This window comes from Apodemus sylvaticus, chromosome 9 (genome assembly GCF_947179515.1).
Source record: "Apodemus sylvaticus chromosome 9, mApoSyl1.1, whole genome shotgun sequence".
NCBI classification, from domain to species: domain Eukaryota; kingdom Metazoa; phylum Chordata; class Mammalia; order Rodentia; family Muridae; genus Apodemus; species Apodemus sylvaticus.
In genome coordinates this window covers 65,462,037-65,487,367 of record NC_067480.1, presented here as the reverse complement: position 1 = coordinate 65,487,367, position 25,331 = coordinate 65,462,037, and the positions used below count along the sequence as shown (strand labels likewise).

At 46.8% G+C, this 25,331-nt stretch overlaps 1 protein-coding gene across 3 annotated transcripts in view; it reads right to left on the bottom strand.

Annotated features, from left to right (window-relative positions):
- Positions 1–1,393: 1,393 nt before the first annotated feature.
- The window catches only part of Stat1 (signal transducer and activator of transcription 1), a 37,668-nt gene continuing 13,730 nt past the window's right edge, over positions 1,394–25,331 (bottom strand). For all 3 annotated transcript variants that reach the window (XM_052192206.1, XM_052192208.1, XM_052192207.1), the window contains exons 7-25: positions 24,815–24,893; positions 23,505–23,596; positions 23,051–23,202; positions 21,383–21,541; positions 20,127–20,219; positions 17,726–17,785; positions 16,774–16,803; positions 16,588–16,681; positions 15,619–15,660; positions 13,546–13,629; positions 12,938–13,036; positions 11,807–11,942; positions 10,195–10,244; positions 9,470–9,564; positions 8,804–8,949; positions 7,470–7,655; positions 6,453–6,528; positions 5,455–5,554; positions 1,394–2,175 (exon numbers count right to left, since the gene is read on the bottom strand). In XM_052192206.1, the coding sequence (XP_052048166.1) occupies positions 2,161–2,175; positions 5,455–5,554; positions 6,453–6,528; positions 7,470–7,655; positions 8,804–8,949; positions 9,470–9,564; positions 10,195–10,244; positions 11,807–11,942; positions 12,938–13,036; positions 13,546–13,629; positions 15,619–15,660; positions 16,588–16,681; positions 16,774–16,803; positions 17,726–17,785; positions 20,127–20,219; positions 21,383–21,541; positions 23,051–23,202; positions 23,505–23,596; positions 24,815–24,893 (1,788 nt within the window). In that variant the 3' untranslated portion in view covers positions 1,394–2,160. The remainder of the gene's footprint in view (positions 2,176–5,454; positions 5,555–6,452; positions 6,529–7,469; positions 7,656–8,803; positions 8,950–9,469; positions 9,565–10,194; positions 10,245–11,806; positions 11,943–12,937; positions 13,037–13,545; positions 13,630–15,618; positions 15,661–16,587; positions 16,682–16,773; positions 16,804–17,725; positions 17,786–20,126; positions 20,220–21,382; positions 21,542–23,050; positions 23,203–23,504; positions 23,597–24,814; positions 24,894–25,331) is intronic.

Sequence of the window (25,331 nt, the reverse complement as noted above, 5' to 3'; positions counted from 1 at the left end):
AGGTAAAAGAATTTTCAAAATTCTTTCCAGCCTTGTCTGGCGCTTCCCCTCAGGCAGTCAGATGTCACAGGTTGGTTCTATTTACTGAGATGTGCCTTCATTCCACAGCAGTTTTCAAGCCGTCAATAGAGTCCATTTATGTTATGCCACCTCAGGAAGTCCCTAAATCAATTACCCCAAGTACTACATATATGTCCTGTACTTAAAAAATACCATCCTAGTCATACTCAAACACACAAACACCCTTAAGCTAGGACATGCTTGGTGACAGTCAGCTACCTGAGAGTGCAAGTGGATGCCTTCCACTGACTTAGGTATGAGCTCATGTAGCCTTGACTTGATACATAGCCAAGAATGACTACACCCCTAATCCCCATGCCTTTACCTCAAAGTGGCCTCACCCCTGTGTCTGCCCTCTAACCTACCTTTAACTACCACAGTGACTGTGACTGCAGGATAGTAAGCAAGGCTGACACTTGGAAAATATCAGTCTTCCTTTAAAATAGGACTGATATGGGTCTCCAGAGGTGGTTCAGCAGTTAAGAGCACTGGCTGTTCTTCCAGAGGCCCTGAGTTCAATTCCCAGCACCCACATGGCCGCTCAAAATCACCTCTGACTGTGGTCCCATTTGACTGTAGTCTCATGGGATCCAGTGCCCTCTTCTGGTATCCATACATTCCAATAAAACACAACCACATACACAAAATATATACCTAAATAAATCTTTTTTTTAAAAAGTACTTAAAATAGGACTGATATGTGAGATATATATATTAAACCAACTCATAATACTAGACATTTTAAATATCTTTATATTAAATAATAATAGGAAACTAACATAATTTTAACATTTCTTAAAAGTCTCAGCTACTTCAACAGAATGAAATTGTAACAAACTGTTTCAACAGATAGTGTAAGCAATGGTTAGGTCTCGGCACTTAGAAACAATTTTTTTAAATGTTTTGTTTCTTGGTCATTTCACTCTGGCAGGAAAAGAGAGGAGGTCTCTGCTTCCCTGCGCCACTAAGGACTGTGCACACTTACTGTGGTGCACACTTGCGCTTGGGTTGTAAGGCGGACTGATCTTCACCAAAGCAAAACAAAATGTTACGGGACAACGCTCTAGGTGCAGCAGCTGCACAGCAGTCTGAAAGGTACCCAGAAGAACCAACCACAGACCAGAGCCACCAGGCTGGGCTCGGACCACTGAGGGGCAGCACGTGCTACGAAGCATCATCCCTCAAAAGGGTGACGAAACCCAGGATAGAGCTTTTTCCAAGTTTATGTCTAAAACCGACAAAGTCAGCCCATTAAAAAACATAAGTTTAACTGCTGGGTTTACCTCTATCTAATTTCAACTAAAAAAAAAATTTGCCTTAAGAAAGCTGGTGGTCCCTTTAATGGATGTGCAAGGACAATTTTATTCAACCAGTGACCAAAAAGACAACAAAAAACCATTTAGCATGGTGGAGTACAGACTGAACAGAGAGTACTCATGAAAACGTTCTTATTTCTATTGGTGTTTAGTTTTGTTTAGCCATAGGCAGCAACAAAGCTAATTCCTGAAGAGAGCAACCATGCCTCTGCAGAAGCTGCAGTAAGGAACATGATTGTTGTCTTCCCTCTCAGATGAGGGACGTCCACTCTAGTTTGATATTTCACTTTATCGAAAGTTGACTTTGAACCGTGCCATATGTAAAACAGTGGAAGACTTCCAGCCGTAAAAGAGAGGGAAATGCCAGTATCTCCTGGGACAGAACTATTCCTACATCACGAAGGTCCCTCCCCCATAAGTATGCATCTTTCCAATAATGTGCAGCACTTGGGCACTGATTGCAGAGCATCACTAAAGGGACTGTACTCCTCACCTTTCCCAAAACATCGAATTCTAGTCCTGATGCTTGGGTGGATCTCTTGGTTTTTGTTTACAAAATCCATTTTGCATAAGTGGCTTTCCATTTCCCCTTCGGTTAGATGCATGAAGTCCTTCAGAGTAACAGGTTTCTAATTAGAGAAACATCCACTTTCTATCAACAGGATGAGATGCGACAAATGTGCTGTTTTTTCTTGCATTTCCCTAGAAATACAGCATATGAAGGAAGAATAGCAGGAAGGAATCACAGATGGGAAGAAAAATTTCGCCAGAGAGAAATTCGTGTTTATACTGCGCTCATCTGCAAAAAGACAAAATGTAGTTAGGTTCATTACGTGGACTTTATGACATGTGGTTCATATATTTCACACCATTGCCCATCCTAGAATGGAGAGCAGGAGAATGCTTCCTACAGCAAACTACCACCATGGAGCCGGAAGGGCTAGTATGCCCTGTCATTCTTCTGGAACTAATCGGGGCCTTTTACACCACCTAAACTGATGGATTATTGCTGTCTGGCCTCCTGGATTAATTCTGCGACTCATCCCAGACAGACTATATAAAGCTTTCTGCTATTATGCAAGTCTGGGGACAGCAGCACAGCAAATCAGCTCATTCAAAACGAGTGTGAGGAAATGCTGAGCCATGCGCCACAGGGAGAGACAGAGAGGGAAATGATGACTTTCCCTTAAAGGCCACTGAGTAAGCAAAATAAACAAAGCCTGTGTTCCAGATGCGGGCCAGTAAATCAGAAGTAAACCTCGCCATGAAGTGCTTCAGCTCCCTCCCTAGTCTGCCCAGCTGCCCTGGAAACAGGAGCCAGAAAGCTGCTCTTCAGAGAACGCTGGCCTGCCTGCCCCTGACTGACTCCACCCTGGGGCAGCTCTGGATGTCCTAGAGATGGCTCTGTTGTCGGCTGCTCTGAAGGCATTTGTGACAGCAGCAGGGTGTGGGCATGTATGTGCTGCTGCCGTCATGTATTCTAGAGAGCAGAGGCCAGGGCGCTGCTAAACACCCACCCTTCAGGGTGTAGGACAGCGCCACAAAGGAGAACTCAGCAGCCCCCAGTGCCAGAGGAACCAATACAAACACACCACTAGACTGCAAAGCCTCTTGAGTTTTAGAAAAGCAATTTTAGATAGAAAAGCATGTTGAAGAGTTTGCCTCCTGCTGTAGTCTGGCCGATGGCACAAATCTGTAGTTAAAATGGTGCACTGTAGAAGCAAGGGGGGAAGAGAGATGAAGCCAACCTGCAGCCCTATCCTGTAACTGTGTGACTGGTTTACTAACCTCTGTAAACCTCAAGTTCTTCATGTGCTAAGTTGACTAATACGTCTGGTCAAAGTTTTAAGTCTAAAAGCATGTATAAAATGTATAACAAGTAGACAATATGTTAGTATGAGCTCTGACCAAGGCCTCTAGGAAGGTAGGCTGGGTCTGTTCCAGTCCACAGGGACCTGTATGGAAATGTTAGACTAAATACAAACCCCAGCCATATTACAGAGAGCAGCACCAATACTGGCCCTCATGGACAATTCCTCAGGAGCTGAGAGCCAAGGCTGGACCAACCATCAACCCTGACTACCTTTTTAGTCCACCGGCCACCTCCACCTCAGAGCACACAACTAATTGCATTTGTTTATTTTGTGACAGAGTATGCAGCCCTGTGTGGCCGCCACCAGGAGACCTTCCTGTCTCAGCCTCCTGAATTCTTGGATTACAGACAGAGTCCTCTCACTTAGCTCACATGCTTTCATTCCAAAAGCCAATGTTGGACAGAAGTCAGGAAGAAGCTTGAGGACAGAGCACATCATGGCGGAGTTACAGCGATTTGACAACGATCTTGCTTGTCCCTTGTCTAAGTAGAACAGGGCCTCTGCTAGAGACCGAGATTGTTGGGGGTTCGTCTGGAGACTGCTGTGACGAGTGGACATTTAGTACATACTAATCTGTTGTATCTGTATATCTTTATGTATCTATTCCATAGATTAAACAAAAAACCCACTGGAGTACAATAGCTACAGCGGGTGTCCAAAGACTACAAACCCCTTTCCTGGAATTTGTTTGAGGGTGTAAAAGGCCCATGTATACACATGGAGGAACTAACAGCTTAGTTCTCTCTGGTCACAGACAACAATGATGATGACAGTTGGGATGCCACATGCCAAGTTCCGGTCACAGATTCCTCACCCAACCCTGCCTTCACCTTAACAGACACAAACAGATTCTGCCTGGTGCACAGGGGACGCTTGACAGGCACCACCTATCAGACCTGTCAGTGGCAGCGGTGGCAACGGGGAGGTGATTTTCTAAGCAAGGAGTTGTAAAAGCTCATCCTGTGTTTTGAACCCTTTGATCTATTTTACATTTTCTGAATCAACCATTACTCCATTTTTATATGAGACAAAACATTTTTTAACAGAAATAACAGGGTGCTGGGTTGCATGAACCAAAGTCTCATTTCATCAATAAAACCGCTATTTTGTGACCAAACCAGCAATGCTCAAGAGTTAGAAAGCTATAAGAAGGTGTTCTCTAAGATGTTTAGTAGGCTTAGTGAGGTGACGAACAGTGTCAAAGTCACACGGGAAAAATACCCATGACTGAGGTAACATTCTAGCATGCCCCTAGCACAAGAGTGTATGTGTGTGTGTGTGTGTGTGTGTGTGTGTGTGTGTGTGTGTGTGAAGCTGTCTTTACCCGTGCACTCCGAAGCCTCTCTCCCTTCTCCTTCCCTCACCCTCCCTCTCATTTCCAAACACGTTTCTGCTATGCACAAAGCCCATGGAGATGAAAAAGGCCTGCACTAGCTAAGACAATTATTTCTGAAAGCATTAGGCAAGCTTTGAAAAATGAACTGGACTGACTCCATGTGGGAAAGAGCTTAAAATTAAACAGCATCAGCAAGACTCCAGTCACCCAAACAAAACCCATGGGATGAAGGATCTCGGGCTGAAAGGCAAATGGTACTATTTAATCTGCTGAGAAACGTTCTCCCAAAAGAAGATTTTCTCTTTAGCAAACACATTTTTCTATTTAGATAGGGAGATACAGTAAGTCACTCTGAGCTGTTCATTCTGCCCAAGTTGCTGATAGCCTCAGACGCTGGCAGAACGACGTGGAACTGTTTACCACTGCTACATAGCGTGTAGTCAACACAACCCACAGACATTCATCTTTTCCTAAGATAAGTCCTTCACTGAGGGCCCAGATAGACACAGCAGTCACAGGAAAATGTCTGCCTCTGAAAACAACTTTGATCCCTTAGTGTGTGAACTTTCTACATGGCCAGACCTTTCTACCTCAGTGTCGACAGGAATGTGAAATGCTAGGAATAAAATCCTGCTGACCCGCTGATGAAGCAGCTAGCTTAAACACGGGCTTATCTTAAAAAAAAAAAAAAGAAGAGGAGGAAGAGGAAGAAGAGGAAGAGGAAGAAGAAGAAGAGAGAGAGGAAGAAGAAGAGGAAGAGGAGCAGCAGCAGCAGCCCCCCACCCCCCAGGCTCCTCACAGCAGCCCCGTGCGGTACCAGCCTGCCTCAGGCTTCGCCAAGGTGGAAATACCCATCCACAGTACTCACCATACTGTCAAATTCTGAGCCCACTATCCGGGACATCTCGTCAAACTCCTCTGGGGACATGGGAAGCAGGTTGTCTGTGGTCTGGAGTCTGGAAGGGTGGCTGGAACAGAGAGAGGACAGGACGGTGTCAGCACCTGAGTTACGCGGGCTGCACTGCAAGCTGAGACACTGTATCTGAGTCTGAGTGATCACTTCATATTCTTATTTCAGAAAAACGTACACTTTATAAAACGTATCTCACAGAGTACAGATCGTGGGAGATTTACGTCCCCAGCCCGGCCCCTTGGGATACACTAGACTTTAGAGACAAGCAATTGCCAGACTGAAGCCTACGCCGCTGCTGCCTGGGGGAGCCTCGGGGTGAACATCGTGAGGTGGTGGACTCTCCGAGACTCACCCTGGACAGAAAAGTACCAAGAGATGTCTGGGGATCCCTCTTCCCTACCTTGAGGTCTATGCAGATAAGGCTGCTCCACAGGGTTCTACATGAAGGCTACATCCATTCACCCCCAGACAGTGCCGCAAGCAAATAACTGACAATGACTTTTCCAACACTTTCTACCTTCTATGGAACGAAACGACAGAATCAAAGCAAGTGGAGAAAAAGGACGCCAGTTCCGACTTTGGCCTTTGCTTGTAAAGAACTGCTTTCCCACTCATCGAGTTTTGGTTGTTTTTTTTTTATTATTATTATTCATGCTTTTTTTTTTTTTTTCAAAATGTCAGTTTGGGAAGTCCTTACATACAACTTTCTTTCATGTTTGTTTATTGTGGGTTGGCTGGCGGTCTGTTGTTGCTGGTAGTTTTTATCTTATGGCAGTAAAATGCCTATAAGCTTTGACACCAGGGCTAGTTACGATCTTTCCAGAACGTCCAACTGTGGTGGCAACATCAGTTACATTGGAAAGGAAAGCCATGAACAGGGCAATCAATGGACCCCAGCCAGGGACGGGGCTGGCCTGAGGATCGGAACAAGCCAGTCTTCTGTGCTCACTTACACTTCAGACACAGAAATCAACTCAGTCTTGATGTACCCGGTTCGCTTAGGGTCGTCCAGCTCCATAGGCTCTGGCGCTGCAAGCAAGCACACGGTGTACACAGCACGTTAGCAGATGTCGCACGGGAAGAGAACAGTCACTCTGAGGCACCAACCCTGATTTACTTGACAGTTTATCACCCTGAAATTTTGAGGGGTCATGACCTTTCCACTTAAGTCAACTGAAATCCTAGTGGGAATGGAGAAACAACCAGGAGAAAGCTAGAAGACTAGCTACTTCCCTCTTCCCAAGGCTTGAAGTCCTACAGGGTGAACAAAGTCATGTGTACAAAGGTCTCTCTGGTCTAGCTGATGGAACATGCACAGCTATGGGGCCAGGCTAACGGCATCCTCACTGCAGGGTTAAGGCACCGACAGCGAGACTTCCGAATCCAAAAGGCTATTAGCTTTGTGGCAGAGCTGGTCGGATCTAACTTGAACTTTTCCAAATGTAATCCCACGACCCTGGAGGAGGCAGACTTGTACCCTAAGAGGCAGCTTCCTGCTCATATAGTCACTAACACAACAGGTTCCCACAAATACCTGAGCCTACCTGAGCAGGCCACTCACTGCTCCTGGACCTCAGTTTCCTCCATTTTAACCCAAGCAGGCTAGAAGAAATTGGTTAGCTTTGCACCCCACCCTTTACTTCATTTATATGGAAAAAGTAATAACAAATATACAAGACCAGAGATGGACTTTTCTAAACTCCTTACAACAGACACATGTATTCACCTCTTAATAGCCACATTAGGCCAATCAATGCATTTCAACTTTAATGCTGTGTGTTTAAAACGCCTGTTTCATTAATTCAAGAGAACAATAGCTTGTAATACTACAGCTGGCATTTGTGCCACTATGATCCACCTGTAGCTTAGTGAAGACGATGTGAGTTATTTACCTTCTGGGAGCTGTGGGGCAGCAGGCAGGGCCTTGCTGTACTCCCCCTCCTGGGCACCTCAGCTCGCCTAGCACTCACCTTCCTTTGGCCTGGAATAGTACTTTCCAAAGGCATGGTCTTTGTCAATGTTGGGGTACAGGTACTTCAGGGGGTTCTCTGGTATGTTCTCGGCAGCCATGACTTTGTAATTGCGAATAATATCTGGGAAAGTAACAGCTGACAGTTCTTTCTTCGTGTAGGGCTCAACAGCATGGAAGTCAGGTTCTACAAGGAAGAAACCAGGGAGGCCCAGTGAGTACCAGGCACCCCAGAGAGCACTAAAGCACCACAGACACAGCCCAGGGGGAATCAGAGAGCCTGCTGTACTTTTAAAAGCATCACACTCTTCCCTGTTTAGTAACATACTTGTTGATAGCCATATCCCGTCCGTCTAATTCTAGCCCAAACCATTTCCTTTTTTTTGTTTTTTGTTTTTGTTTCTTGAGCCCAGAACCCCACCTCTGGCTTGGGCTCCTCCCCTGACCCCTCGCACCCTGGCGCCCTCTCCTGTCCTAACTATCCTACAGCTTCTGCAGCCTGCCTAGGCTTTCCTGGCCGCTCTAAGTGTCTTCCACCTCCATCGGTTTCTCAGCCCCATCTCTCAGCGGCTTGGGGGTAGGAACCACCGGAAAAAAGAAGCCAGGCAGACCTCAGCACCCACGGCCTGCATCAGGCCCGGATTCCAGGCCTCCTGTTTCATTGGAACAAAGATCAGTAGAATCACAAGACTATCCTTTCTGAATCTATCCAGAGAAAACAGAAAGTCCTAGGATGCCCAGCTTTCCCTAGGGTCCTCCAGGCAAGCCTTAAGTAACTATTAGTTTGTTAAATTACTTTTCCCATCTGATTTGTTCAACCTGCTGTATAATACCATGACTTTGGAGTGTCTTAGCCACTGGGTTGAACAGAAATCTAATACAGGGCAGAGACGAAGAAGGTGCAGCTCCTCTGCTGGAAGGTGGAGCTGCACCTCACCCTCGCATTTCCTGCAGCAGCCTGCAGAGGAATCTGCCTGTCCTCACACAGGAGAGCACTTTACTCCAGAATGAGTTGGGTCTGAAGTCGTGCACTGTGGGAAATGTGATTCTTTCCAACAACTGAGGGCAGATAGGATTGATTCACATCCTTGATCTGCAGGCAATAACCCTGAGAGAAAGGAAAAGCTTGGCCTTGCTTTGAAACGCATCATTTCCACAACACGTTTCCGGGCTGCATATCACCAGAGTTCCCACTGCTTTAAGTCTCTATGGTGAATAGGTTGTGTAATTATAGGATATGCTATTTCCGTTCCAAAGCTATTCAAACGTGCTGATCCTCAGCGACAGATTACAGACATGTGTGGCAGGCTGGCGCATGTGAGACGTTCCACTCACCACCTCCATTTTGGGACCGTTCCACCCATGTGAACGTGATGGCCCCTTCCCGGGAGCTCTCACTGAACCTGAGCAGGAACGTCCCCGGCTGCTGGTCCTTGAGCAGAGCCCGTTCCCGGTCCTTGCTGATAAAGCCCATGATGCACCTGGATAGTAAAGAGATTAATGGAGACACCTTGTGTTTCAATCATGAATTTAACTTTTCATTTTGACTTCAGGCTAAGAAAATTGCTCCCACTTGAAAAGAGAGCATATTATAAATAATGTATGCTTTCAAAATGTTTAACTGGCACTTAAAAGACGCATCTCACGTATAGATACATGTGCTAGGTAAGAATCAAGATGGACGCAGCATGGGATGGTGCTCAGGAACAGGCGATGATGAGCTGCTGACTTTAAACACCATGAAAATGTCTGCATATGAATCTTGTACTAGAGATGCAGCCTCAGATAACAGATGTTTAAACACCATCATGTCCGGTCAACTGATTCCCTCTCCTTCCTTCCTTTCCTTTCTTTTAACAAAAAAGACCACGTCTCACTGTCGGCCTTGGCTGCCTGGAACTTGCTATGCTATGAGCAGAGATCAGCCTGTCTCTGCCTCAGCCTTCTGTTGAGGTTAAACTTGTACTCTGTCCAGCCTTAAGAGCACCCAGTGACCCTTACCCATCATTCCAGAGGCAGAGCAAGTGCTTCTTAATGAGTTCGAGGATGGTGTCAATCCAAGGCCAGAAGGAAAAGTTTTTATCATTAATATTTTCCTGAAAGTATATAAAAGCACAACTGGTTAACCAAAGCACCGCTCGGTCTTGCCCTTCCACAGAGACCCCCCCCCAGATCAACCCAGCGAGGCAGTGACTCCTGAGCGGAGACGCCTGGCCCTCTCATAGCCTCTGACTGGCTTGCTAGAGCTTGTCCCTCCTTGGCTCCCTTTCCCAAGAGCAGCACCCAGCAAAGATGATTTCCCAGATGAGTGGAACCCAAGAGTGTCCTTCCTCCCTGTAGCAGAAGCCAGCCTGCACCGCTCAGCTCCAGCTGGGGCCTGTAGGTCTTGCCATCCTGTGCAAGTGCCCGCAGCTGCACAACGCCACGGTTCACACGGCACACGGTTCACACAGCCTTAGCCAAACCCCTGATGACTAAGAGACTGGCGTGAGGAATGTGGAAGGAATGTGGAAGCACTCAGGCAGGTGCTTCCTGACTGCCTGCCTGCCTGCCTGCCCTTCTGCTTGCAGACCAACCTCCTGCCCTGTGGGAAAACAAACAACTTGTCCTAAAGGCTGTGAGGGGGCCAGAGTAAGCCAGCAGTGGAGTACCACAGTGAGACAGAGGAGAGCTCCCAGAGTGGGAAGAACTCAGACTCAGGGATGTAAAACCCAGGGAGTACCCACCTTACAAAACCTTGTCCATGGAATAAGACCATCAGGGCCAACATTGGGGCCTAAAAACAAAAACAAAAATGAACAGACAAACAAAAAATAGCCTTTTTACCAAACAAAAAATTGATCTGCTGCTCTAGTTGGACTGAGAGCTCTTGTATCTACTGCAAAGGGTGACTCCACCACAGGCGACAGTCTCTGGTACAGTAACTTGAAATAGACCAGCAATTACGCAGACTGAGGGAACCAGCAAGCAGTGTAAAACCTACGAATGGTGGCTTTGCTTCACCCCTTTGTTTTCTAACACAGGGTCTCCCTGTGTAGCCCACCAAACTCATTGTTCCTCATCCTTGCCTCTGACTCCACCAGCCTGAGACCACAGATGTGCACCTCCATGCTGTTGTCTGCTGGTGTGATTCCAGCGGCATGGAGGAATGCATGGGGGATTACTGAGTATCGGATTATGAAAGTGCAGAGAAAGCTGAAGCCGCCGGCCAGCCATCTGCTGCCTCTTAGCTCCTTTCCCAGAGAGCACACAGATCCCTCTAAATCCCACCCCAGGACACGCCCTTCCAGGCTGGCCTGACTTTGGCATGATCCCTGTCTCCCTGAAGGCTCTGTGGAGAAGCCCTCCTTGTCCCTACCTAATGCCATTTCCCACTGTTCCTCTGACTGCCTACATAAAGTCCCTCCCCTCCAAAAGCCCTACAGATTAAATGTGCAGTTCAGAATAAGACCGAGACCACCTCGGGGGTTTATAACCTTACTGCAGTGCAGCCGCCTCACAAATTGGACAGTGGTTCAAACTGATACAAACCATAAACAGAATTAGCCATATAAATTAACGCCGCATGTGGTCTGAGCTGTATTAAGTCCACTACTTTGTTTAAAGAAAACCACATAGAAGCTGCAACAAGCAGGAAAAAAAAATCCTTGTATTATCTCATCAAATGTGGATACAGAACAAGGTCCTAGACCTTTGTTAATGTGCACATGTGAGTGTGAAGACCCTTCCAGGGACATTCAGGTAAGAAAGACCCACTTGGTCTACGGTCTACATCACCCTGCTACACAGACAGCAAACCTGGAATTTGTTGATGGAATTTTAAAGACATGCTTCAGATTCTCCGGTTCACTGGAAGGTCTGTGGTGACAAGGGAGGCTTTGACTTTTCACTGTAGAAGATGAATAAGTCTTCTGACCTTAGCCGCTGAGAGAGAACCATCTGCCCGGGTCCAGACTGCCTGATCAGACTGAACTGTGGCTCTGCCTCCTGCAGCAAGGGCCCAGCTGGCACAAGAGCCTGGGGCTCTTTAGCCTAGAACTTTGTTAAGTAAGGGACGCTCTTCTTTTCCTTCTAAGGACGTTAAGAGCCCATCTTGCTCATCCATATCCTATTTCAGACTCATAATCTAAAAATTTCCCTTTAAGATCCTGGCTCAGACATATTAGTGGTCGTTGTTCCTTTACCAGGACTCAAGGGTTTTTTTCAAAGCCTTACTCTCACTTGGATACAATCAGCTTAAATCACCAACTGATTTTTAACACTCTTCTACCTCTAAGAAAGGAAATAAAGAATGCCTGAAGGAGAAAGCAGACTCGCGGGTGGCATGTTCTATCATACCCAGAAGTTTCTCTCCCAGCATGCTCAGCTGGTCTGCGTTGAGCCCTCTCTTGGTGACTGATGAAAACTGCCAACTCAACACCTCTGAGAGCTGGGACCACCGCGCACATGGGGGGTTCAGGAAGAAGGAGAGATTCTGGAAAGGAAACACCCAGAAGCTGGAGTCACAAAGGAGCCACCTGCCACAGGTAATGCTCTGACACAGTCTGCCCCAGAGCTCAGTGACACCCTACCACCACCACCACCACCACCACCACCCCTACCCCACTCCCCCCACTCCCCCTGTGACACACAGGCAGTCACAGCTGGGAATGAGAATCCTCAGAACTAGCAGGGTCACACCTGTGAATCTATTTATTCACTACAATTTACTTATAACTCCAAAATCTATACTTGAGGCATGTCTGTGGTCACAGATTGATGTTCCCAGCTAAGATAGAACAAAGCAACATCCTGGCTTTTTGCTGCAGCTCACAATTACCTTGGCCTCTCTGGTATTCACATGTTTGTAAGTTTTGTTTCATTGTTTAAAATGGTGCTAGGCACAGGAAGGCTGGGGGGGAGGGTTATGGAGAGAGTATGTTAGTAAAGCGTCACTCAGGCATGTGTTACAGTGTAACAAGTCACCAGACAGACTAGATAAGGTGCCTCTAAAAAGAAGCACACTCACATTACCTGTAGATGGGCTGCCAAGAATGCCACCCCTGAAAGGTCACAGAAGCCGAGCTCTAAGTTTTCCCCTGGGAGCAATGATTCTGTATTTGATTAACCAGAGCTCCTGACTAGTTACAGAACACAGTATTTCCCAAGGAGAATCAACAGCTGGTCTACAGTGTCCTCCTGCTCTAAGAAGATGCATGGCCACTTAACAAACCACACATTTTAAACAAGAAACACAGAAGGACTCCCTCTACAACCAGAAAAATAAAGTCATCGGCTGCCTGAGTTTGTCCACACAGAAGGGAAACCACTGTTCCCATGGCCAGCACATACGTGTGACTATTTTCCCATCACACAAGGTCCTCCGTGGTGCCACGGGGCTAGGCACTATCTTCCCCAACACCTGGTGATGGGAGCAGCCGGTGGCGGCAGCCTTGGCTAACTGTACTAGGGCACATGTGTTTTCCATACCCTGGGCTCTGTCACCAGCATGTTGTACCACAGGATAGAAGCCCAGCCACTGGGGAGCTGGCTGACGTTGGAGATCACCACAACAGGAAGAGAGGTGGTCTGAAAGTGAACAAATACCTTGAAGTCATTTCAATCTCCCTTTTAGTAGCTAAACACTCAACGGCAGCTAGCACAATACGAACATTTCTTTTGCAAAACTTTAAAGTTAATTCGAGTCTCCAGCTTCCTAGAGCATTAATGTCAACATAGTATTAGCTGGAAAAGTTCACTCTGGGGACAAGAGAGATGGTTCAGTAGTTAAGATCTTCCAGGGGGCCCACGTTTGATTCCTAACACTCACATGGTGGCTTATAGCTGTGTGTAACTTGGGTCCCAGGGGATCTCATGCCCTCTTCTGGCCTCTGCAGGCACCACACATACATGTGGTGTACAGACATACATGCAGATAAAACATCCATCCACAGAAAAATTTTAAAATATTAATAATTTTAAAGGCATCATCATTTTTTTAACAATTAGGTAAATAACTCTGAAATGAAAACTGAAAAATAAGCCTCCGTGGAAGTAAAACTCAAGCGTCTTCTCCCTCGGGAAGCTGAGAGTCTTACCTCAAGGTCGATCACCAAGCCAGGCTGGCACAGCTGGGTTTCGAAGCTGAGAGAGTGCAGCTCCTCGGTGACAATGAGAGGCCCCTTCCGAAAGGAAAAGAAAACAGCTCTCGAAATCCAGATAGGGAGTAGAGACCCTCAGATCAGCTGTGACCCGGGACACGGGCCTCAGAACGCAATAATACCCCAGGTTTTACTAAGTCAAGCTTGGGCGTTTGTAATCATGGCAAGGATTGTGTATTCCGAGGCAGAAACACCAGTGGGAACGTGCCAACTACAAGTGGGTTTATCCACAAGCTATGACCCTTGACCTCCAGCCACCTGCCCACTCCCACAGACTATACCCCTGACAGGGGCAGTGGAGGTGAGGGCGGGTATTAAAGCCTCTCCTGGAAGTGCTAACTAACATGCATATGCTTGTACTAAGTACTTTGGATTGGCAGACAGGGATAGTTTCAAAGACTTCATACGCCTTTCTTTTGTGTCATACCATCTTGAAACTACAGAGGTAGCTGCTAGACCTAGGAGGCAGCAAAGGCAGCTAAGGAGATGGTGTCTGTGCTGCGCAGACCAGCATTTGTAGCTGCAGTGACCTCCAGTGGTCGTGATGCGGAATGACAGCCAATGATGTGTGCTCCAAGAACAATTTCAAACCAAGCCAGGCCCAGATGACCCCTCTGCCCATCTCTCATTCCCTTCTTTTCTCCCCCAAACCTCCGTCTCTCTGAGAAAGGGTTTCTCTGTGTAACAGTCCTGGTTCTCCTGGAACTCTGTAGGCCGGGCTGGCCCTGCCTCTGCCTTCCAACTGCTGGGATTAAAGGCTTTCACTACCATGCCCAAACATTTCTCATTTTTCAATCATCATGAACATAACTTCTAAGGCCCAGGTTGTAAAACAGGATCTATGACAAAGCGATGCTACAATGTAGGAGATACAATGGCAGGGAACTGTCTGCAACACTAGATCTTCAGAATCAGTCACTGTGCTGGCTAACGTTATGTCAACCTGACACAAGCAAGAGTTATCCGAGAGGAGGGTACCTCAATTCAGGAAACTCCCCTATAAGGTTCAGCCATATGCTATTTTCTGAATTAGTGATCGATGGGGAGGGCCCAGCCCATGTGGGGGGTGGTGCCATCCCTGGACTGGGTGCTATAAAAAAGCAGGCTGAGCAAACTATAAGAAGCAAGCCAGAAAGCAGCACCCCTCCATGGCCTCTGCATCAGCTCCTGTGTAGTGAAAATTCTGAAATTTTGGTTTCTTTAAAAATATTATGAGTATGTTTTTGTTTTAACCCCAGGTGTGGGATGCGGGGCTTCTTTGGGGTGTTCGCAGCAGCCCATGAATGATTTGCCTCATGCTGTAGCAGAGGCACAATTTTGCCAGCTATAGACAGTTTCTGCAATTGTGTGACATTCGGAATTCTGGGAAGTTTCAGAGGGCACCCTTAATCAGCAGGAAGCAGTCTAACAGTGACATCACTCCCTGTCCAACCCTGCCTGTATTCTGGGATCTCTTTCCTCTCTATCCTTTTCCTCTCTCTTATCTAGGGTCAGGGGGTTGGAAGGGTGGGGTAAAAAAAGGGCGGAGGGAAACAGGACCCGCAAAGTAGCAAAAGCCAGATATCCTCCTGCCTCTGTGCTCCTCCTGCTTGGGTTCTTGTCCTGACTTCCTTCAGAGATGGACAATGTGAAGTTAGGCCAGATAAACCCTTCCCCCTCCCCAAGCCCAAGTTTACTTTTGTTCGCAGTGTTTCCTGGCAGCAATAGAATCCCTAACCAAGACAGTCACCTTCAGCCTCTCCAGCTTTTCTGTGCATTCTGAGGTAAACCATGCTAACTTCTGAGTCTTGATTTCTTCACCAGGTAAACAGTTTGAGAGGTTGGCTGTCTTTGTAGGGCCAATGAGACTGTGAGTTAAACTGTCTTTCAACCAGAAAGTACAAGGGAGGGTGTTCTTAACATCCCCACAGATACCCCAAGTGCCCTTCCACGGCAGGTCCCAGGACTCTGATGCGTCCTCTCAGGACAGATCTGTTCTGTCAGGACTGGCTTGCCACCACAGATGCTTACCTCATTAGTTCTGTTCCCAGCGTTTTTCTGTTCCTTCAGTTGCTGTAAAAGAAGAAACCAAGTGACAAGTTAGTCATTAGAGTTGATGTGTTTATTCATAGATCAGTTCCCAGTCAGAACTAGAAAGAAAGGTGTGACAATCTCCTCAGAACAGGAGGGAAAAGTGCCTCTTCCTGAAGCCTGGTGGAGGGTGGGTACTCTGAGGGAGACGATGCCCAGAACGGAGGTCTGTTCCTTCTGCACGCAATGGCAGTGGTAAGCACCTTCAGCCGCGAGTCATGACCTCAGGCACATGAAACAGTTTCTTGCGGGTCTCTGCAGAATCTTCCAGGCCGGGCTCAGCACCCCAGGCTGGCCTTGTCTCCCAGTTCAGATTTCAATGCTGGGGCTTTAAAGGGCCAATCTGGACACTCTCAGGCCTCCAAGTTGAATGGAGGCTCTTCCCTGCCTCACTCACATGTGGCTCCCACAAGATAAAGTCTGTAGCTCACAAGCTCGCACCCAGTGAAAAGGAACCATTAACCTCCCTTCAGACTCAGCCCCAACACTGGGTTCATGGAGACGGGAGGACAGTGTCACCCTTCTACCCAGTGGAACGAGGCCTCCTTCTCTTGCAACATTAGCAGTCAAGCTGCTACACACTTGGAAGGCTGAAGTGAAGACTGATCTTGGGAATGGTTTCCTTAGAATGCTGCTGGAGCCTCAGGGGCACTCACAGAGGAGGGGGCAAGTGCTTGGATAATTTATGCACAGGCAAGTTAATAAAGCACTTTACTGAGGTTGGTATAGCCCCTGTCAAAACGCACAGCAAGGAGACACAGGATATGAAGACCTAGACCAGGATATGAAGACCTAGACCAGGATATGAAGACAAGACCAGGATCCCATAGTCGGGAAAGGGGAAGGGCAATACTATAAGACTTCCAAAGGACCAGAGAGAGCATCAAGACAGCAAACTTCTCTGCCTACCAGGTGTCGGAACTCAGCTGCCAGACTTCCATTGGTGGATTCTTCCATGTTCATCACTTTTGTGTGCGTACCCAAGATGTTGAACTTCCGAAATCTATGCAATGCAAGACAAAGCCTTAAAATGCTTCAAACTACTAACAGGATAGCAAACAGGATAGCAAAGTATGGTGCAAATGCTATACTTACCCTTTTACTGTGTTTTTCTCATTCACATCTCTGTAAAAAATATGTAAATTTGAAATAAAAGTTAATAGATACAAAATAGATGCATATAATATAAATACATTGGCTGCGGGTGGTACTGTAGTTACTTCCTAGCTTACTGCCCCGTGTGGTTTACTCTTCGGCACACAGAAGACCGTGAGTTCCAGGCCAGCGTGTGCTGCAGAGCAGGACTGGTCTCAAGCACGTAAAATGCATACAGAGTACTAGGGGCTCACGACACTGTGGTCCCTGTCCTCTCGCTCACTGGTTCCTTCCCACCCGCGCCAGTGAGATCAAGTGACCCTGAATGTGATGGGGTGCTAAGCCACCTGCCTGCCATTTCTCTCTCACACAGCCTGCTGCCGGCTCCACACACGGGGAGCTGTGAGGCATAACAGGTGTCAGGAGCTCAGTGAACTATATATACATCCTGTCTCAGCACCAGTGATCCACAGACAGCAGTGCTCTGTTGCCCCAGAAAGGAGAGGACATCACAGAGCAACTAAGCATTACCTCATTCCCTATTGTCTGGGTGACTTTCAGAAAATAACAAGGTAATGTTTTTGCTTCACACCCCACACCTGCCCCAGATGTCTCTAACCTCACTCCAGGAACAACACCACCACCCACCTACAGATGCACAAGCCTGGATCTTCATGTGTGTTGCACTAAGGGCCTCTTCCCTGGGGCTGGCCTAAGAGAGGTAATGTGTGAAGCTCGCCTGCTCTGAGACTCGATGAAGGCAATCTCCCCTCCTCTGTTTGTTCTTCTGTTTATTCTAGTCTAGAGAGCACAAGTTCTAGGCAAAGCTCCCAATTCTCAGAAAGGAGCCGGCTCTGGTCCTGGGAAGAATTTCCAATCTGCTTATTTGATGGAGAAGTAAACAGAACCAGCATTTTAAATAGCATCTTAGATAAGATTAAAGAAATCTTACTTGTCAAATGAGACTTTCACTTTCAAGTTATAGTTCAGCTCTTGCAATTTCACCAACAGTCTGGAAAGAAAAATAATGGTCATTACCTTAACAAAAGATATTGACTAAAATGTATTTATTATGCAGATTTCTCAACTGTGGACATTTATATAAACCACTGTCCCCACTTTTAGATTCTGGTTGTTAAAATGAACTGACAAGTTTATATAGCTTTTTGGCTTTTCTTCTTTTTGTTTTTTTGTTCTTTGAGACAGGATTTCTCTGTACAACCCTGGTTGTCCTGGAACTCACTCTATAGACCAGGCTGGCATTGAACTCAGAAACCTGCCTGCCTCTGCCTCCCAAGTGCTGGGATTACAGGCGTGCGCCACCACAGTCTGGCTTTGGGTTTTCTTCTTATGTATATTCGTAGAGGCAGTTCCTAGCTGGCAATGCTGGGACAATTCTAACATTAAACTCTAACAGAACACAGCACTGACTTTGCACTCTAATAAGACATTAGTAAAAACAGCTGCCTTTTAACATAACCCATCAACATAGTTTTAATCAAATTTTCCACTTCTCATAGATACTATATGGGCAAAAAAAAGTGAGTATCACTCTTTACAAAACTTATGTTTAATTTCCTGTGCTATTGGAAGAAAATACAAAGCGCCATCAAGACATTAAATTACAACTACTACCCATAATCAGAAAAGTGCAGGATGGCACCAGGGAGTAGAAAGAGAGTGGACTAGGACTCCATGAGCTCCGCTGAGACCTGCTGGAGACCTGGGGAGGAACTTGGGGCCTCTGGTGAGGGGAGTGGGTTTCCTCTTTCCTGTCCATTATGAATTCTAGACTCCACTGGTGTTTATGTGTGTTATAGGGCTGCCCGGCAGAGAAACAGCATCCATGAACCCACAGCAGCACCCCACAGAAGAGAAGCCCAGCTCTTCCTGCTGCTTGTCTCCTGAGCAGTAATTACTGAATGCAGCCACTCCCTTGAACACAGCAGAGCATCCGCAGAGCATCCCTGCCACGCAGCAGCGACAAAAGCAGACTGCGTACAAACGTAATCCTACTTTTAACAATCGAAATGCTGCATGCCACATATGTATGTACATGTGCCTCTGTGTGAAACATGCGCACGTGTGTACAAAATTATGTGAGGATAGATATGAGTTAATTACTGCAGTTGTCCACAGATATTTAGATCACAGAACACTGGTACAGCCTAGTGAGAGATATGAATTCACTCATCAGAGAAATGTATACACCATGATCTACACTCACACACTACTTCAGTGTCTGTCTAGAATTCATAAGGCTCTAGTATGAGGCTCTGCGCATCTGGGGAAGGCTGCTTGGAACTTTGTCTATAAGCATTTCTGAAATTCGAAGAGAAGGCAATCGGGTGAGTTTGCGTGTGGCAAACATGGCTCTGGTCGGCTTTACCCTTATCCTCAATTCACTCTGTCTTGCAAAAACCCATTAAATTCCACTCCGAAAGCTGGCTGCCAAGGCCTATGCCCGTATTTGGCCACTTCCCCCTCCTGAGGCTGACCACTGAGGTCCAGCTAGCTAAGTATTTAAGTCAAGTCCAGCAATTAAAACCCCCCTGGCTCACCTAATTAAGATGCCTAATTAAAATGAAACACCTCAGCTTAACATGGGGGTTCCCCGTCACCTTTATAAACAGCCATTTCCCTGTGGGCTACATGTGCCTCCTCTTTATCCAGAGACAGTCCATTGCCCCCTCTCCTTTCCCCCTTCTCCCCTCTCTCTTGTTCCCTCCCCCTCCCTCTTCCTCTGTATCCTGTCTTTGCTCCTTATCCCTGGCCTCTGTCCCTCTGTGCTGAGAACTTGGTCATGTGGTTCTTGATCCAATTTGGAGGTTTCCTACACTAAGATCCTTTTCCTATAAAAATGTCCTATAATTACAATGAGGAAAAAGAGGCAGATGTGTAGATAGTGCAACTATATTAGTTATACTTCTATTCTGAGTATAAACCTTGGCTATTCAAAGTAAGATTTCATATTAAAAATGACTACTTAAAACTTATTTTCTCTAGATAACTCTATAGAATCAATTTTTTAAAAGATTTATTTATTTTTATGTATATATGAGTACACTGTAGCTGTCTTCAGACACACCAGAAGAGGGCATCAGATCGAATTGCAGATGGTTGTGAGCCACCATGGGGTTGTTGCTGGGAATTGAACTCAGGACCTCTGGAAGAGCAGTCAGTGCTCTTAACCACTGAACCATAATCACCAGCCCTAGAACCATTTTATAAAAGGAAACTAAAGGGCTAGATGTATTGCAGACTTGGAAAACTGAGGCAGAAGTATTATAAATTTGAAGCAAGTCAGGGTGAAAAACAGGGGGGATTAAAGGCACAAATTGTGTGTTTCTTACCTGAGCTTCACAGTGAACTGGACCCCAGTCTTCAGGACCAGGGGCCTCTGCGGGTGTGTCGGCATGCACGGCTGTCGCTCCACCACAAAGGAGCTGGCGATGTCGTGGAAACACAGATAGATTAACATGTCATCACAGTTAACACAGGAAAAAATAAATTAGTAACTTTTCCCTAAAGATACAATAGATGGAAAATTTGAAGGACTAAAAGTACTGGGGCATTGAATAATATTTTGAGAGTCTGACAAACTGGGTAAAAGTAATGTTAGCTGCAAGTGTGGAGTGGCCTGTGGGTCACTGTGGAAAAGGGGCCTGATGGTGTAGCTGAGGAGGTTACCAGGTAATGAAGGACCAGACCAAAATCCTGCTGTGGGTGGGTCTCAGAGCCTAGGGGAAAGGCTGGGAAAGGCTGACCGGAGGCAGGACATGAGAGCCTGGTGCAGGCTGAGGCCACCGGACAGGGAGAGGAGGCCAGACATCTGACCTCAGACTTGCTGGGCCTGGTACATACTGGCTAAGGGGCAGATAGAGTAAAAACTACCATAATGTCCCTAGGCAGCCAAAAGAAGGAAGAGGCTCAGGCATAAAGATGGGATGCACACGGAATCAAGTCCATTAAAAACAGGTAAGCCCGGCATTGGTTCTAACGCTCTGAATACATTCGGTTCCCCAATCAGGAATCGAAGTATCCAGACACTGAAAGGCCTTGCCCCCAATTGGTTTTTGATCAATCAATAAAATGCCAGCAGCCAATGGCTGAGCCAAGGAAGACGGGGAGGAACCCTTATATTTGCACAGGCTATGCTGCAGCGGGGAGGAACCACCTTGACTGGGGAGAGAGACTTAGAGTTGCATAGGGAAGATCATCTGAAATGTATGAGGAAAGAAGAAACAGCCCCCGGAAGAGCTGCCCAGAAGCGTCCTGGGCAGCGAAGGCCAAAGGGCCTCCCAGAAGGCAACAGTATAGTTAAAGGGAGATTCAGAAAGTGTCGAGCCGGGAGTATAGCCGAAGGGGGGTTAGAACTGCCCAGCCCTTGGGTGGCCAGGACATTTCAAAAATAAGCTAGTGTGTGTGTGTGTGTGTGTGAGTTTCATTCACAAATCCAAAGAGTTCCTGGGCGGGTGGCTGGAAGCGCACAACCTAATGCCCAGCGCCAAAGCAAAGTAGCCAAACTCCACAGTCCACCATCAAACCCTTCCAAAGTGTCCCAACCACCACAGATGGCCTTCTGGATCGCCAGTCCGCCTGGCCTTACCTCTGGATGAGCTGCTGGAAGAGGAGGAAGGTGCGGTCAGATAACACCTGCTTGTTTTTTGTAATAGGGTCGGGTTCATAGGTGAACTTCTGTTCCAACTCCTCCAGCTTTTTAAGTTGCTGACGGACCTGCTGCAGGCTCTCAGCAACAATGGTGAACCTGGGAAGGTACAAGACATGGGGTCTCGGTGACAACAGTCTCAAAACACGCTAGATGACAGACTTACAGAATCTACACGTGTTATGGCACCACAGGGAATTATACTTCACACTCGAGGAGAACTGGGGGCCTGTGGCAGCATTAAGCTTAGTTACTTGTAGAAAACAATTGGCATGCACAAATGATGCTCTCTGCACAGTTCTGAAAACTGCTATTCTGTTTTTTGGTTGTTTTGTTTTGTTTTGTTTTTTGTTTTTTGTTTTTTTGTCAACCTGACACAAGCTATAGCTTTCTGGGAAAAGAACCTCAATTGAAAAAGTGCCTGCATCAGACTGCCTGAGCATTTTTTAATTAGTGACTGATTAGTATGAGAGGGCCCAGCCCACTGTGGGTGGTCGCAACTCTGAGCAGGTTATGGGGGGGGGGGGCGGTATATAAGAAGGCAGGTGGAGCAAACCAGGGCGAGCAATCCAGTAAGCAGCACTTCTTTGTGGTTCCTGCTTCATTTCCTGCTTTCGGGTCCCTGGTTTAAGTTCCTGCCCTGACTTCCCTCAGTGATAAGAGTGTAACCTCAGAGTTTTAAGCAGAATTAAACCCCTCTTTCCCCAGGTTGCTTTTGGTCATGGTGCTTTATCAGAGCGATAGAAACCCTGACTGACATACAAAGCAAGATGATCAGGGCAGGGCTCCAGGTGATCTGAGACTTCAAAGAATCTAAGATTTCAAAAAGTCAGGGGCACAGAAAAGACCAGCAAAGCAGCTGCCTTCAGGTGATTCAGGCACATACACGAACAGCACCAAGGAGCCACTGAGGGCTTTGTGTGGAGACAGTAGAGCCACTGCAAGGCCTCTTAGAGCCACTACGAGGGACAGTGCAGCCTAGAAGAAACAGGCTAGCCACCTGGACTACAGTGATTTGCCAGCAGGAAACTTGTTTCTCTTCTGTCTTCTAGGCTGCTGCCCATGACCCTTCTGAATAAACAAGCAGAGAAAATGGAGCCCCTGTGGAAGACACAGCATGCTCTTGCTCTCCAGCGCCAGCTGAGTGAATGAAGCCAGTTGGAGAAGGGGGTTGAGCTTCCACGAGTCTCTCTTCTGTCTCCACAGCACTGTCCTAAAACTCGCTCTATAGACCTGGAGACCAGGCTGGCCTCACACTCACAGAGTTTCTGCTTCCTGAGTGCTGGGATTAAAGGCATGTGGCGCCACTGCCTGAATAGATATTTTGCTTCTAATAAACATCACGTCTCAAATTGGTCAGTGAGCTCAGTAACTACTGTTCATTTGGGGTTTTGTATGGACAAAATCAGGCAATCAAGATGTAGTTGAACAAGGCCACAGTCACATATGTCACTGTAGTTCCCAAATGGCAAGAAGCTAAACACGTCAAGGTCTCCAATGCAGTGCTGAGCGGGCCGTTTGGCCACCAGCCCAAAGGCGCTCTCCATGAATGAGTGTCTGTGGGCCACACAGGAGCTGCCAATATTGCACCCGGGGAACTTCTCTCACCAGCTTTGCAGCTGATCCAGGCAGGCGTTGGGCGGTCCCCCAATACAGGCACTCTGCTGTCTCCGCTTCCACTCCACAAGCTCATCATTAATCAGAGTGTTCTGGGTGAGTTCGATGGAATTCAGCAACTCTCTGATTTTGTGAATTATCTCCTAACGGGAGAGGAAGAACAAGGCGGAATAAGTTCATGTAACTACTGAACTTCGAGAGACTTTTTTTTTTCAGACTAAGCACATTAAACAAATCTCTTCACATTTTGCTGGAGTTAAAAGCAAAGTGTTTAGAGATCTAATTTTTCCAGGCCCACGAGCTGGCTCCACAGGCAGTGCTGCTTGCTGAGCCCAAGCTGGATTCCCGGGAGTCGCACAGCTGTCCTCTGCTCTCTGCCCTCACACACAAGGTAAACAGTAAATAAGGTCCGTAATGGAGGCTCGGTGACTGGGAAGGCCGTTACCTTTCTCTTATTGTCAAGCATTAAAAACATCTTATGAAGCAACAGCTGTTCCTGTTTTTGGTCGTTCTTCGCCACACTGTTGGCTTCGCTTTCTGTGAACGAAGGAAGGGGGGGAGTCAGTCTAAATGTGCGCAGAAGATAAATCCAACTGAAACCAAGGTTCACACAAACTTGGGTAAGACATGATAAAAATGCAAAGTCTGCTGTTAACTGTAAACGTGTCAGAATCTAGAATCACTGGGAGACAGGCTCCCAGCGTGACTGGGGACTGGGGGATTGCCTTGATTACAGTCACTGAGGGGGGCAAGCCCACCTTGACTGAGGGCCTGGCCAGGCCCTGAGCAAGCATCCTGAAGTACCCAGGGGAAAGAGGCAGCCGAAGCACAGTGTGTGCATTTGTGTCTCTGCTTCCTGTTTGTGGACGCAGCTGTTTCAAGCCGACTACTCCACAGTGAGGAACTGTACTTGGAACTGTAGCTATACCTCCCTTGAGCTGCTTCTGTCAGAGTATTTTCTCACAGCAATAGTGAAAGAAACTGAGACAGAGTTTACCAATATATATCCTAAAAACAGTTAAGTGCATCCATTCTTAAGCCAAGTGCCAGTTCTCATCAGCAAGCATAAACTGGCAATAGCATCATCTACTAACTTAAGTCACTTTAAGTCACTTACTGAGTTTCAATTAAATGAACACAAGAAAGTGCAAATTGTCACATGAGTATGTGCAGAGCCTGCCTATGGCCTTGAAGGAGGAGACACACCAGGAAGAAGCAGTTGAGGTGCTTTCTCCTCGTACATCTCCAAGCTACACTAATAATCTCTCCCTGTTGACCAAGTGATTACTAAGGCCTGGTGTTCTGTAGATGGCCTCCTGGAAGCAGTTTAGTTGCAATTATCATTTAAAACAAGCGGCGACAATAAAACACGGTGCTGCAGCCACGGAGGAGAAACACTGTGCTTCTGCATTGTTCATGGATGGTAGGACGCAGAAACTGCAATTGTGTACCATTCTGTCTTTCCCAACAAATACTTTGTTCTCCTCCCACCAAGACATCTGCCAATGACTGGAGACAATTTTGATTGTCACTACTGGGGGTTGGAGGGTAGTGCTATAAGCTCACACTGCAAGGCACCAGACAGTGCTGAAAAGGAAATTGTCTAGTCCAAACCATCAGCAGAACTGAGTGCCTGAAACACACTGGCCTAGGTCATCAAGAAGCCCAAAGCGGTCGATCGATCTGAAGATACCTGATGTTTACTAATGTAGACAGTGGGGGAAAGCAACCAGCGGGTACTGTTGAGGCTCTTACCTCTGTTCTGAGAGGTTTTGCATTTAAAGTCATATTCATCCTGTAAGTCTTCTAGGGTCTTGATTTCATGCTCTATGCACTGCAGGCAAAGATATAAGTAAGTTTTCTAACACCCTGAAAGATGGGCCATCCTTATACAACTCCAATCTTTTACACAAAATATTTCAATAATAAGAATGTAAGAACATTTTTCAGAGGCTGGAACAGACCTATAGCTTCCAGCTAAGAGCATGATGTGAGGAGAGGTTCGCCCTAGTGACGGAACCATCAAGATGAGAACAGAAACAAACCAGGAAAGGGGTTTAGCATGGAGAATTTATCTGTGGCTGAATGATATGAAACAGCACAGTTAAGCTGGGGGGCCCAGACCCCACTCTGCCCAGCTTCCCGACCTTGTGGATCTACAATCATTTTGGGGTGGGGGTTACTAAGGAAATGTGTCCACCTGTCTGCAGGTCTCAGGCCCTGTGCCCAGGAAGCTGAGCTCAGGTCTAAGCGAGGTACAGAAGAGTCAGAG